We start from the raw sequence: 15,541 nt of genomic DNA on the forward strand, positions 1-15,541 counted from the left end.
AACTGAGTCAGATCCTGTTCTTTTCCAAACCTCCTTGGTTTATTGTACACAAGTCTAATAATGTACCACTTATTTCTTACTTATTTAGCCAATCCCAGCTTACAGTGTGTAATTGGATACAATTCTCATTGTAAATCCTGTTTTACATAAGTTCTTTTTTAAACCGTTAACCTACTAAACATGTAAAATAAGTAAATACTAAATGTTTGAAAATCTGCTTGCACCGGCAAATCGCCTACGCTTCCAGAGTGATTTGTTAATTTTCAAAACCTACATTGCAAAAAGATATCGGACTCTCTCTATTTAATTGAGTTGTAAAATATGTACAGCTTACTATGCTACGATGTAAGAGAAACTCAGGCTATCGTTGAGTTATTTTACTCTGGGGAATTGGCGAGCTGATTACATACCGGGCCACTCAGCAATTAGTTTGCAAGTTTTATTGTTTGTTTTAAGACTATTGTTGTCCTATCAGCTATGACTATCTGTTTTTGTGCAGCCATCCATTTTGGGGGTCACCCCAATCTCTTGAACAGCTTGGAAAGCGAGCACTAAAGATTTGCTCACTATCACAACATATTGTGGAATATAAGCAAATCAGTAAGAGCTGAATTAATAGAGTTCTCCTAGCTTGAAATTTTGTGATTTCTGTTAGACCTGAGAAATGATTGTCTTTGCCAGATTCTTCATAGGCTTTCATTGAGATATAAGGAGACAGGTCCATTGGTCTTCGCTGTAATTTTGATAATTTTTTTATCCAAGTGTTGTAAGTGGAAAAAGTTGAACAAACTCCTAATCTGAAGTTACCAGACGCAAGTGTGTGCCTTCAAACATCTCTTCCCTCACAAGAAAAGAGATTTATTTTATAAGTTGTGCTCTTGTGGCGTTGCACAAGACTGTCGTTTTCAGGTGAAGTGGGGTTAGAGAGCAGGGGCTAAATTGGACTAGAGTATGCTGACCTCAGCTAGCCCTCATTTTAAGCTCATTCATTCCTCCCCTATTTTTCTATTTCCATTATATATTCATATGTCCATGGAGAAATAACGTTGGTTGGAGCCTAGGGACTACGCTGTATGCAGGCAGAGGAGCACCTGGAAAAAAAACTTGAGCTGGGAGGATGTAACTACAACGTGACAAGTTTGCTTATGGGAAAAGCTCTCAGGATGTGCAAAATTAAGGTTTATAATACCTGTGTATAGATAAATAGTATTTGAGTTGCTTGCTTGTTCGGGTTTAGTAAGGGCTGGCCATTGCAGTACCTCCGGCCCCCCGCTGGACTCCTGTTCCATCAGTTTGTGCCAATAGATGAGATGGAGTGAGATGAATGTTGGGTATAATTTTTTTTTTTACAGAGTATCAAATAACGTGAATAGATTTTCAGCTACATTTTCAAAGTCACACCCCGGTTTTCATACTTTCTGTAGCACTCGCCTATCTGTGATGATGCAAAAACAGCTGGTGTGGTATGTTTTGCTCACATACAGGAGATTATGGAGGTAAAGAGCATGAGTGGATTAGTATTTTGTTCTGAAATACAGGTCAGCACTGTGCTGTGCCCTCCATTGACACAATGTTTCAATGGACTATTGTATACCACTGCGCCGTGCATTCCAAGAGAGTTCCAGGAGTATTTTAAAAATTAAATGTCTCCAACCACATCGCATCTCCTAATTTATTGTTTTCTCGAAGTAAGCAGTTATTAGTGTTGTAAAAAATGCAATAATGTAGTCATTTAAAGAATAAAATACCTGCCACACATCCTTCCCAGGAGGGAGGAGATGCTGGGAGAATACAGACATTTATATTTTGCTGGGTTAATATAATAATCTTAATGATGTGCCCAGACCTTAAGCAAATGGCCACATACTGTTTTTACGGCTGGGCCTCGTCTCGTATTTTTCCCACTAATGGATTCACAGACATTTTTGTGGAGATTAAATTGTGCTCCATTTGAACCACATCTGTAAATGTGAAAGAACGTTGTAGTAAACTTTAAAGTTGAGAAAAAAAAATTTGGCTCACCAATCATTTTTTTCTCATTATAGCATTCCGCTTTTGTAAAAGAAAACTTTCTCCAGATGTGAGTCTTTCTGACAAGGCTAGCATTTAATACACATCCCTAGTTCACCTTGAGAAGGTCAGCTGTGCCTCAGTGGGTAGCACTCTCGCCTCTGAGTCAGAAGGTTGTGGGTTCAAGTTCCACTCCAGGGACTTGTATACAAAAAATCTAGGCTGGCACCCAGTGCAGTGCTGAGGGAGTGCCGCACTGTTGAAGGTGCCATCTTTCGGATGAGACATTAAACCGAGGCCCCGTCTCCCCCCTCAAATGGACGTTAAAAAATCCCATGACACTATTTTGAAGAAGAGCAAGGGAGTTATCCCTAGTGTCCTGGCCAATATTTATCCCTCAATCAATATAAAAAAAAACAGATTATCTGATCATTATCACAATGATGTTTGTGGGAGCTTGCTGTGCACGAATTGGCTGCTGCTTTTGCTACATTACAACAATGACTACACTTCAAAACTACTTCATTGGCTGTAAAGTGCTTTGAGATGTCCGGTAGTTGTGAAAGGTGCTATATATCTGCCTAACAGATTATTTTAAACATTTATCATTGGTTGAATAAAGAAATTCTTCCAGTGCTTTCAATTTGCTTTACAACCAATTGTAAATTTAGTCTGACTTTATTGGCTTCATTTGAAGTGGTATTTTAGGTTTGCTTTATCTGTACTTTTTAATACTTTACGTACCGCATTGAGGGCCCCCCATCTCTACTACCTTGTCATACCGTGTTAGAATCGTGACTTAAAGTGTAGTAAAGTATTCACCATTAAAAAGAATAAGAACCTGTCTTGTGATATATTTTTTTCATGGAAACATTTTACGTGTCAGTACTCGGGCTGCTGTTCTTCAAGAATATGGAAGCAAAATTCACATTGTCTTGAATCAATACAGATAAAAAGAAATGAATACTAGAAATGTGAAATGAAAAACCTGACTAGAATAGACAGGTTAACGTTTCCAGTGAGGGACCGAAAATATTAACCTCTCATTTCTCTCTTCTGGTGAAAATGGACTTGCTGTGCATTTCCATTGCTTTCTGTTAAAATAATGGAACATTTCCTCTGTTAATTTTGTTCCTGCATTTTTGACTGGTATTACAATTTGTTGTCCTGTTTGTAGGATAGCAAACTTGGATAAAAATAAAATATAGGATGAATCAATGTGAAGGCATAATATTTTCTTCAAAAAAGTTGTGTATGGGTGTTCACTTCAGTATTTCCGAGTAAATGTGTATAATAGCTCGAGGCAGCCTAAAATAACACAATCTAACAGCATAGAACATGTGACATTAGCAGTGATTTAATGGTTTGTGTCATTCACATGTTTTGAATAGAGTGAGGAAAATATTTGAATGCGGTGAGAACATTAATATAATGGAAATCTGTAGCAGGACAAATATGAGAGATGGGTCAGAGTGCGCAGTTTTCCCAGGTGACAGTGCAGTTTAAGACCGTGCTTTCTAAACTGTCGCTGCAAGTGTGTTATAGCATCTTTTTCATTGTGTTTTTTATTTGTCAAATTTCTTGAAAGCTTGTGATGGACTATGGTCTTAAAGGCAACAGACTCCCAAGTTATGTCATGATTGGAAGGTTTGTTTTCTTGTTTCTAGTAGTGTACGGCTATGCTTGACTTTACATTTATCAGACCATCTATTTTTGTTAGAACATTATTTTGAATTGTGGATGGCAGAGCAGAAGCTGTCCACTTTCTGTGACCAGTTTCAGAATTGCTTCAATCTCCAATGTGGAGCCTCGGAGGGTAGATTTGAGTGATGGAGAGATGTCTTTGCCATTCATTTTCCTGAAAGAGAAGGAGGAAGACACAACTTGTTGGGTAATGGCTGTATAGATGCCAAATAGGAAGCTGACACTCCGCTACATTTGTGGGGGTCCTGTCGTGCCCTCCATGGCAAAAAAACATAATTGAAAGAGTACCCTGTAACTGGATGCATTTGGGTGTTCTTAAATTCAGCTTATTTTTTTCTAAGTGATTTTTAAGATTGTTAAAATTGTTAAACAACAGTAACAACTTGCATTTATATAGAGTCTTTAATGTTCAGGGAGGTTTAGGAGGGAAAATTCAGCCTTGGCGCCTAAATGGCTGAAGATACGGCTGCCATTTGTTGCGGCGAAGGAAGTGGGGGGATGCACGAGGCCACAGTTGAAGGAACGCAGAGCGCTTTGAGGATTGTAGTGCTGGAGGCGGTGGGGGGCGGGGCCAAGAAGGGATTTAACTACAAGGATGAGAATTTTAAAATTGAAGCGTTGCTGGACCAGGGGCCATTGTAGGTCAGTAAGCATCAGGGTGATGGGTGAGTGGGACTTTGTGTGGATTAGGATACGCACAGCAGAGTTTTGGATAAGCTCAAGTTTATGGAAGACGGGAGATTGGCTAGGAGAGCATTGGATTAGTTGAATCTACAGGTAACAAAGGCATGGATGAAGGTTTCAGCAGTGGACGGGCTGAATGGGGCAATATTGCGGAGGTAAATAAGTGGTCTCTGTGCTGGAAGATATGGTCAGAAGCTCAGCTAGCTCAAATAGGATGCCAATGTTTTAAGGGTTTTAAAAGGATAAGAATTTGTTGGCATTCTCTGAAAATACTTTTCTTAAACTTCTGTGATAGGGTTTTTCAGGATTTTGATACTGATATCTGAAGGTTGAATGTTCTTGATCATAAAATATAGACACCCATGTGCATATTAAAAGATGAGAGTCTGGAGTGGCTGGAATCAGTGGTTATTTAAAGTTCTGATGTATATTAGTACAGACTGTGTGTACATGCATGTTTCCAGATGCACAAGATTTGTGTTTGGAGCAGAAAGCAGACTGTATATCAGCGGTTTTACAATGCCGTGCTTGCGATGTCTGTACTGTTCAAATTGAAATTAATGGTTATTGGTGGCATATCATTTTATCCCTATTTCCACTGACCAGAGCCCTTGTATGAAGGTTGTCTTTGTGAGGAAAATAAATGAGGTATTCCTCTATTTACATTTACGCTTTTAAAAAGATATTTTCTGCAGTTCATATTCAGAGTAAGTGACTAAAGTGTTCCTGTGGTATCACATAAATGGATTTACTCATCCTTAATAAGTAACTTGGCTGGCAGCTACAGAAGGACAGCAGCTGGCACACATTGCACAGCTATTACCCAGCATTTAAAAGTAACAATTAATAATCGGACTGATCTCTATATTCTGTTTAACATGGCAACGGCTCTGTTCTTTGAGGAATTGGGAGAAAACAGTCTAGTTCAGCCAAGAGAAGGGAAAAGCAGTCTGATTGCTGCCCAGTCAGATATGCTGGAAAGTATATGTTTGAGCTTCAGGGAAGGATGGGATCCGACTGTGACGTGATGCCCACTATAGTTAAATAGCCAGTTGATACTTCCTCTCCTCACAGATGAACTATACCCACTTGGGAAAAATACTGGAATGAGTTTAGCTCCTGTGGAACTGAACCCAGTTGGAGTAAATGTCTTAAACGGGGGCAAAAATTGGCAAAAAAAACTGGTTTTAACTTTAGATATTATTCATTATTTTTCTGATGCTTTAGGTTCCTGGGTGGAGCTACACATGAAAAACAGCGGGAATGGGAACGATAATGGCACTGGACGAAATGGAGGATTGGAGCACGTGCCATCATCCTCCTCCATCCACGATGGAGACATGGAAAAAATTCTTTTGGATGCTCAGCATGAATCGGGTCAGAGCAGTTCTCGGGGAAGCTCCCACTCTGACAGGTAAAGAAGTGACGAGTATTCCAATATAAATGAGAAAACTGGGCTGTAACTTACAAAAGTTGTCTCTTTTTTTTAGGGTTACAAATGGTTTTGCTTAAAATGAAGTCCTCTGAGTGGATATGATCCTGCAAATACACACTGGCAAATTTTTGATTTATTTGAGGCTCCACTAGTTAATTCTACTGCACATGATTTTCTTGGAGGGTCATGAAAAGAAGAATAATTCATTGTGTGGTTTGCACTAACCCATGGAAGGCACACGATCCCAGGTTTGATCCTTGGTCGGTGGGAAGTTGCTTTATTATCCAAGGCAGTGGAAGGTGAAGAATATTCAGCTGGGTTAGACCACCCCAAGCACCACCTCTCCACTACCCCTCCAATCTTGTACTCTGTGTGGTCAGACTGCTTGTCCAACATCCAGTCTGGGATGTGCTGCAGTTATCTCCAGTTAAACATCGGGAATACGATAGCTCATGTCTTTGGCCCCCACCACAAGCTCAGTACCCTTGCTACCAATTCCATTCCCTGAGATGAGGAGACATTTCTTCACTCTTTAGAGGGTGGTGAATCTTTGGAATTCTCTACCCCAGAAGGCTGTGGATGCTCAGTCATTGAATATATTCAAGACAGAGTTTGATACATTTTTGGATATTAAGGGAAACGAGGGATGTGGGGATAGTGGAGTTGAGGTCGAAGGTTAGCCATGATCTTATTGAATGGCGGAGCAGGCTCAAGGGGCCGAATGGCCTACTCCTGCTCCTATTTCTTATGTTACTCACTCCAGTCATTTTCTCGGTCTGAACTAGACTGTTTACAACTTCAGCATCCTATTCGACCTGACCCTATTTCCTTTCTATATATATGCTGTTTGAAGCAACCAGATGGTGTCATTGTTGGGGGCCACTGAGCAGCATGCACATGGTGCTGCTCTGGTACAAAAGGCAAGCCATTTTGAGAGTCAGGCACTTTGAGCCTAAATAAAGCAGAAGCAAGGTTGTACCTTGCTTAGTTAATCAGTACTCAGTTTAAACCTTTATTACAAACATAACATTTGGTGATGAGAATACAAGAACCTTTGTTTGCAAAATGAGCACGATTGGATTTTTAGAGCGATTCATGGAGGGAGAAGATTGGGCAGACTTTGTGAGCCGTTTGGACCAGTACTTCATGGCCAACAAAATGAAGGGGGTCGACGATGCAGATCGACGCCGGGCCGTGTTCCTCACTGTGCGCGGTTCAAAGATCTACGGTCTGATAAAGAATCTACTCATACCTAGTGATCCAACAGAGAAAACATACAAGGAGTTGTATACATTGGTATGGGAGCACCTCAAGCCAGACGACGGCATCATCATCTCGAGATACAGGTTTTATGCACCGGTTCGATCGGAGGGCCAGATGATGGCAGAATTCGTTGCCGACCTGAGACGTCTAGCGGGACCGTGCAAGTTCGGGGCGGTGTTGGCAGACATGCTGCGGGACTTCTTTGTTATCGGTATCAACCACGAGGTGATCCTGCGTAAACTTCTGGCGGTGGAGGAGTTGGATTTAAAAATCCAGATCGTTCAATCATGTATAACGACGGACAGGAGTTTAAAGCAAATATCGGTGAAGAACCGAACCTCGGCAAGTACTGTAAATGCGATTGATTCGGCGTTCGGCAGAGCGGCACATGGCAGGGCCTATCCGGCTGCGTTTGCGAAACCTGTGGCTGCCCAAAGTCCGCCAGCGGGAATGTATCCGACTTCTCCATGTTGGCGTTGTGGGGGAAATCATCGGCACCAGCAGAGCCAATTTAAGCAATATAGTTGCAAAGGCTGTCTGAGAGTGGGGCATCTCCAGCGCAAGTGTCCGCAGATGAGCAAGTGAGCTGCGACACATCACGTGGAGGATGAGAGTCAGACTAGCGTGGATCTGGATACGCAATCCAAGATGCCAGAGGAGGACTGTACTCTGCCATAACCGAGAGTAAACCAACTTTGATTGATGTGAAGTTTAACGGGATACCGGTATCGATGGAACTGGACACGGGCTAGTCAATCGATCATGAACATGAGTGCATTTAATAAGCTGTGGGATACTAAGACTGTGAGGCCCAGGCTGAGCCATGTTAATGTCAAGCTGCGCATGTACACCAAAGAACTGATAAAGGTGATTGGCAGTGCACAAATTAATGTCGTATAACGGTGCAGTTCACGAGTTACCGCTGTGGATTGTTCCATGCAATGACCCAACGCTGCTCGGCAGGAGCTGGTTGGAGAAAATCGGATGCGACTGGAACAACATAAAGGCGTTGTCGTCGTCGGAAGATACATGTGCCCAAGTATTGAGCAAGTTCCCTTCGCTGTTCGAACTGGGTATCGGTAACTTCACGTAAGCAAAGGTGCAGATCCAGGTGGACTCCGATGCAAGACCCATCCATCATAAAGCTCGGGCAGTGCCATATGTGATGAGGGAGAAGGTTGAAATTGAACTGGACGGACTCCAGCGTGAAGGGATCATATCACCGGTCGAATTTAATGAATGGGCCAGCCCCATTGTTCCTGTGCTGAAAAGAGATGGCACAGTCAGCATCTTGGAGACTGCAAGGCTACGATCAACGGGGTTTTGAAACAAGATCAATATCTGTTACCGGAGTTGGTCGAGATGTTGAAAAGACTTGCGTGCATTAACACGCACAAAGGACTGTGTATTTACCACAGGTGCCCGTTTGGAATTCGCTCAGCTGCAGCAATATTCCAGAGGAATATGGAAAGTCTACTGAAGTCAGTTCCAAGAACCGTCGTGTTCCAAGATGATATCCTGATCACCAGTCGTAACTCCAAGGAACATCTGAACAACCTGGAAAAGGTTCTACTGCATTTGGATAGAGTGGGACTCGGACTTAAACACTCGAAGTGCGTCTTTATGGCACCGGAAGTCGAATTCTTCGGGAGGAAAATCACTACTGATGGCATCAGACCTACTGACATGAAAACCAAAGCCATCAAGAATGCACCCAAGCCGCAGAACATGATGGAGCTGCGTTTGTTCCTGATCTACTCAACTACTTTGGTAACATCCTACCTAAATTGAGCACCTTACTTGAATCACTGCACATGCTATTGAGAAAAGGCAACAACTGGGTGTGGGGCGAATTGCAAGATAGAGCTTTGGAAAAAGCCACCAATCTGCTTTGCTCGAACAAGTTGCTGGTACATTATGGCCCATGTAAACGTTTAGTTTTGGCCTGTGACGCATCGTCATATGGAAGGTTACTTGTTACAAGAAGCCAATGAGTCAGGGAAACTTCAACCTGTCGAGTATGCATCGAAAAATTTGTATAAAGCAGAAAGAGCCTACAGTATGGTAGAAAAAGAAGCTTTAGTGTGAGTGTATGATAAAAAGATGCATCAATACTGTTCGGTTTGAGGTTTGAATTAGAGACCAATCACAGGCCACTCATTTAATTGGTTTCCGAGAGCAAAGGAAGACACAAAAACCATGCCAAAAATTGCTGGTCACGGGAATGTGGGAAGGGAGAACCTTGAGACAATCACTATCACTAGCGGGGTAGTGCTGGACAGGCTAATGGATCTCAAGGTAGACAAGTCCCCTGGTCCTGATGAAATGCATCACGGTATTAAAAGAGATGGCGGAAGTTATAGCGGATGCATTCGTTATAATCTACCAAAATTCTCTGGATTCTGGGGAGGTACCATCGGATTGGAAAGCAGCTAATGTAACGCCTCTGTTTAAAAAAAGAGGGCAGACAAAAGGCAGGCAACTATAGGCCGGTTAGTTTAACATCTGTAGTGGGGAAAATGCTTGAAGCTATCATTAAGGAAGAAATAGCGGGACATCTAGATAGGAATAGTGCAATCCAGCAGACGCAACATGGATACATGAAGGGGAAATCATGTTTAACTAATTTACTTGAATTCTTTGAGGATATAACGAGCATGGTGGATAGAGGTGTACCGATGGATGTGGTGTATTTAGATTTCCAAAAGGCATTCGATAAGGTGCCAACACACAAAAGGTTACTGCAGAAGATAAAGGTACGCGGAGTCAGAGGAAATGTATTAACATGGATCGAGAATTGGCTGGCTAACAGAAAGCAGAGAGTCGGGATAAATGGGTCCTTTTCGGGTTGGAAATCGGTGGTTAGTGGTGTGCCACAGGGATTGGTGCTGGGACCACAACTGTTTACAATATACATAGATGATCTGGAAGCGGGGACAGAGTGTAGTGTAACAAAATTTGCAGATGCCACAAAGATTAGTGAGAAAGCAGGTTGTGTAGAGGACACAGAGGCTGCAAAGAGATTTAGATAGGTTAAACGAATGGGCTAAGGTTTGGCAGATGGAATACAATGTCGGAAAATGTGAAGTCATCCACCTTGGTGGGGAGAAAAAAACAGTAAAAGGGAATATTATTTGAATGGGGAGAAATTACAACATGCTGCGGTGCAGAGGGACCTGGGAATCCCAAAAAGTTAGTTTGCAGGTGCAGCAGGTAATCAGGAAGGCGAATGGAATGTTGCCTTCATTGCGAGAGGGATGGAGCACAAAAGCAGGGAGGTCCTGCTGCAACTGTACAGGGTATTGGTGAGGCCGCACCCGGAGTACTGCGTGCAGTTTTGGTCACCTTAAGGAAGGATATACTAGCTTTGGAGGGGGTACAGAGACGATTCACTAGGCTGATTCCGGAGATGAGGGGGTTACCTTATGATGATAGATTGAGTAGACTGGGTCTTTACTCATTGGAGTTCAGAAGGATGGGGGGTGATCTTATAGAAACATTTAAAATAATGAAAGGGATAGACAAGATAGAGGCAGAGAGGTTGTTTCCACTGGTCGGGGAGACTAGAACTAGGGGGCACAGCCTCAAAATACGGGGGAGCCAATTTAAAACCGAGTTGAGAAGGAACTTCTTTTCCCAGAGGGTTGTGAATCTGTGGAATTCTCTGCCCAGGGAAGCAGTTGAGGCTAGCTCATTGAATGTATTCAAATCACAGATAGATAGATTTTTAACCAATAAGGGAATTGAGGGTTATGGGAAGCGGGCGGGTAAGTGGAGCTGAGTCCACGGCCAGATCAGCCATGATCTTATTGAGTGGCGGAGGGGCTAGACGGCCTACTCCTGTTCCTAATTCTTATGTTCTTATGTATCAATACCAACGCTTCATCCCGCATCCAAAGGTGGGCGCTGACATTATCTGCCTATGATTATGTCATTTGCCACAGACTTGGCACAGAGAATTATGCCGATGCTTTGAGCCGGTTGCCATTGCCCACACCAGAGGTGGAAACGCCAAACTGGCAGATTTAATGTTAATCATGGATGCTTTTGAGAGCCCTGTCACGGCTCAACAAGTTAAGACCTGGACCAGCCAGGACCCGATATTATAGGTGGTAAAGGGTTGCATCCTCAAAGGAGATTGGTCTGCCATATCTAAGCAAATGTGCGAGGAGGCCAAACCGTACATTCGTCACAAGGACAAACTGTCTATTCAAGCAGACTGCATATTGCAGGGCAATCGAGTTGTAATGCCTAAGAAAGGGAGCGAGAAGTTTGCGCGTGAGTTACACAACACACATCCTGGTATAGTGATGATGAAGGCCATCGCTAGGTCCCATGTATGGTGGCCAGGAATTGATTCTGAGCTGGAAGCATGCGTGCATCAGTGCAACACCTGCATGCAGCTCAGCAAAGCACCAGCGGAATTGCCGCTGATCCTGGATGGTCGTGGCCATCCAAACCTTGGTCTAGGATCCATGTAGATTTTGCAGGTACCTCCCTGAGCAAGATGTTTTTAGTGGTGTGGATGCTTATTCGAAGTGAATAGAATGCATAATCATGTCATCCAGTACGTCCACAGCAACCATAGAGAATCTCAATGCCATGTTCGCGCCACATGGTCTGCCTGACATAGTGGTGAGCGACAATGGGTCGTGCTTCACCAGTCGGGAGTTTCAGGAGTTTGTAAAACTTAACGGCATAAAACATGCAAGGTCAGCACCATTCAAGCCTGCGTCCAACGGGCAAGCTGAACGTGCAGTACAAATTATCAAGTAAAGCATGAGAGAGGAACCCAAGGGTCACTGCAGACTCGCTTGTCTTGCATACTGCTGAGTTACAGGACAAGACCCCACACACTCTCACAGGGGATTCGCCTGCTGAACTCATGATGAAAAGAGGTCTCAAGACCAAGCTATCTCTTGTACACCCGGATTTAAGTAATTATGTCGAATACAGAAGACAGAGTCAACAAGGGTACCACGATCGCGCAACTGTGTCATGTGAGATTTCTGTTAATGATCCTGTATATGTGTTGAATTATGGTCAGGGTCCCAAATGGATCGCTGGTATGGTCATAGCCAAGGAGGGTAACAGAGTATTTGTTGTTAAGCTCAAAAATGGGCAAACTTGCAGGAAACACATGAATCAAACAAAGCTGAGGCACACAGACGAGCCAGAGCAGTCGGACGAAGATTGGTTAGTCGTCGACGGTTTCTATCAGCAGCCTTCAGTGGACTCGAGGGTCATCAATGAATCTAGAATTTCCATCACGGATTTGTTCAATAAAAATGGACTTGCAATTCCTGAAATGGCCACTGCCACCCCCAACAAGTCGGCCATCCAGCCACCAGCCACAACAGATTCCGCACATTCACCCAAGACCGGAATCGAACTGAGACGGGAGCGTAAAGCACCGGACCGTCTCAACCTGTGAAAGACTGTGATAAGATCTCAGATCTCAGGGTATTATCATGTATGTACATGCTGTTTGTAGCCCCCAGGTGGTGTCATTGTTGGAGGCCACTGAGCAGCACGCACATGGTGCTGCTCTGGTATAAAAGGCCAGTTATTTTGTGAGTCAGGCACTTGGGCCTAAATAAAGCAGAAGCAAGGTTGTACCTTGCTTAGTTAAACAGCATTCAGTTTGAAGCTTTGTTGCATACATAACACTTTCCATCGCAAAGACTGCCTACTTTCACCTCCATAATATCACACGCCTTCATCTCTACCGTTGCCCATCTGCTAGTGAAGCGCTTATCCATGTCTTTGTCAATTCAGTGGTAGCACTCTCGCCTCTGAGTCAGGAGCTTGTGAAGAGTAAATTATTGTTTAACAGTGAAATAACTAAATACTTGAAGCAGTGATTGCAACATAAATGCAAATATTTCATTTATTTATAAATTTGTTTTATGCTGCATAAAATTCTGTACTGTGCTTGCTGGATAACCATGGGAACACTAATTAATGTTCGCTCTTGTTTTTTAATATGTAACAACTAGTTTGGAAGAACAGTGCATCAATATAATTGCTTCCTGCCTGCTGATGAAAAATCCTGACCAATGCAATAATATGTTGACCATGCAAAGTATTTTAGTATGGAGAGCAAAGTCAATAAACAAATGACTGTAATTAGAATGACCAGGAATTTGCAGAGTCACAGTTCTCCCGACTTCTGGGGCTTTATTGAGTTCATTTTGCTGGCAGTGACCTTTTGTGCTTGTAGGCTGTTCTATGTCGAGTTGTTCAATGTTCCACTGAAGCAGAAAGTCTTCACTTACTCCTTTACTAAAGAAGCTTTGTTTGGTGTGGAATCCACAGCTGCCAGTTCTGGTTACATATTTTCAGTACTTCAAATGAATTTGATGAAACAAATCAGAGACATGTCCATGCTTGATCTAGGAATGGTGTCACAATTTGTCTCACTTGTGCATAATTCCTGGACAAGTACACTGAGTCTCATTTTAAATTGAATATTCTGTGTTTATTGAATTGTGAAATATGAATTTTTTCATATTGCACTCTTGAAGCCCTGCCATGACTCAGATGGTGCTTTATTACAAGTGACATATTGCACCGGAGCTTCATATACAACAGTACTAGGTGTATTTAAATATGTTTGCTGTGATGCTCTTAATTCACCATATCAAATTGCTTCCATTATGACAAGCACCTGACCTGTAACCATCAGTATTCCAATGTAGATTCTTTTCTCTCAATCTGGTTCAGCAAAATTACTGAAACGAATACCGTTTGTGCTTTAAACAAAGCAAGCTTTTATTTAAAAAGCAAATCTCGATCGGGGACTTTATCAGACAGAAGGAATGCAAATCTGTTCGAACGCACCCACTTCCTACGGACAAAGTGACGTTACATTGTAAAGGGACGATGGTTATACATTTTCAGCAAAAGATAACAAGATAGGGCCAGAGTGACATCCCAGCTCAGCCCATCTCTTTTGATCCCTCCTTCCCTTTGTCCACTCATAAGCCGACCCAAGCATGATCCGATTTTAAACAAAGACCTTCTGTAAATTTTTCAGGTTCATAACATGATTTAATAAGACCTTGAGGTTTTTCTGCAAGCTGTGGGTTTTGTTTCAATATGTGTTAGTGTTGTAACATTTCGCAGTCTCGAGTCTGAGATGTCATGGCTATTCCTCCATTAATTCTTTGTTAGCTTATACTGTCCCTATACAATTCCCACGTTCTCAACTTCAATGTCTCTATACATTTTTAAACATTCACACTTTATTACAAGTGACATATTGCACCGGAGCTTCATATACAACAGTACTAGGTGTATTTAAATATGTTTGCTGTGATGCTCTTAATTCACCATATCAAATTGCTTCCATTATGACAAGCACCTGACCTGTAACCATCAGTATTCCACTCCAGTGTTATACAGCTTCAAATACACAGCCCAGGTTTAGAAAGTTAAAATATATCATTGTGCTGCTGGGTGCTTTTTACAGTTTCGAGTGATCATAAAGAGAAAGTTTCACAGTAGCTTTAGTGAAATCCAAGTGACAACACTACAGATTGTAACCATTTATTAATTTGTTATACATTGGTTTCAGTCCTTTGCTATCATGTGGATAAATAGTTTTGGTCCAGTGTATATATATTTTTCCTGTAACTGAGAACCACATGTTTCACCTTGGTGAGGGGATGCTGTTTTTGTGGGACTAATTCCACAGAAAACTCAGCAGTTACCAAGCTGGAGGTGCTGTGGTTCCAGCTAGTGAGGCAGTTGTTTGAAATTGTATAAACTCTGGCGGCTTGCTTCTAAGCTGCTCCGATCAGGTAACTTGGGAATATGGGACAAGTATCCCTCAGACATCACGCACTAATATTGCCCTTGAGAGATTTACCAACCAGTTTTAGGCACTTTAATCGATTTATAGATATCTATTCGGCCATTTTAAAATTCACATGATTATGATTTGATGTTGACTGTTCCTCTGTTCAATTTCACAGCCAATCTCGTCCACAGACACCTCAGATGGCTCAGGCAATCTTCGAAGTAGAGCTGCATGGCAGCAGAGACAACAGTTCTCAGGTATGTTGAACTTGTACTGTAGGATTGACTACATTTAGTTTTCTGCAAAAAAAATCAACAACGTGTTACTTCTTGATCTTATTGGATCAGTTTAGGAATGGGCATCTCTTGTCAGGAGATTTTAGTGAGCATTAAAGGAAAGTAAAAAGCTTGCCACCAATTGCAGGTACATGTCCATCTCTGCATTCACCCAGCCAACCCTGCTTCCTTTCTCCTAGCCCATGGCAGGCCCTAGCCTCTACACTTGCTCCCTATGGCGGGGGTGAATTCTGTTTTAATGTTTACTATCTTAGGGCTGATGTTTGAACAGTTTTATCATATTTATTTCAGTGTCACAGTATGCAAGTTGAAAATAAAACTCTTTGGCCCAAGGAGCCAGGACAT

General features: G+C 42.3%; 1 protein-coding gene across 4 annotated transcripts in view; it reads left to right on the forward strand.

Moving 5' to 3' along the window:
- The window catches only part of LOC139235012 (BCL2/adenovirus E1B 19 kDa protein-interacting protein 3-like), a 32,682-nt gene that overhangs the window by 3,644 nt on the left and 13,497 nt on the right, over positions 1–15,541 (forward strand). For all 4 annotated transcript variants that reach the window (XR_011588402.1, XM_070866089.1, XM_070866090.1 and 1 more), the window contains exons 2-3: positions 5,626–5,812; positions 15,076–15,157. Coding sequence is in view for 3 of the 4 variants with exons in the window: in XM_070866089.1 (XP_070722190.1) it covers positions 5,626–5,812; positions 15,076–15,157 (269 nt within the window). In the remaining variant the exon portion in view is untranslated. The remainder of the gene's footprint in view (positions 1–5,625; positions 5,813–15,075; positions 15,158–15,541) is intronic.

Source organism: Pristiophorus japonicus, chromosome 22 (genome assembly GCF_044704955.1).
Source record: "Pristiophorus japonicus isolate sPriJap1 chromosome 22, sPriJap1.hap1, whole genome shotgun sequence".
Taxonomy (NCBI): domain Eukaryota; kingdom Metazoa; phylum Chordata; class Chondrichthyes; family Pristiophoridae; genus Pristiophorus; species Pristiophorus japonicus.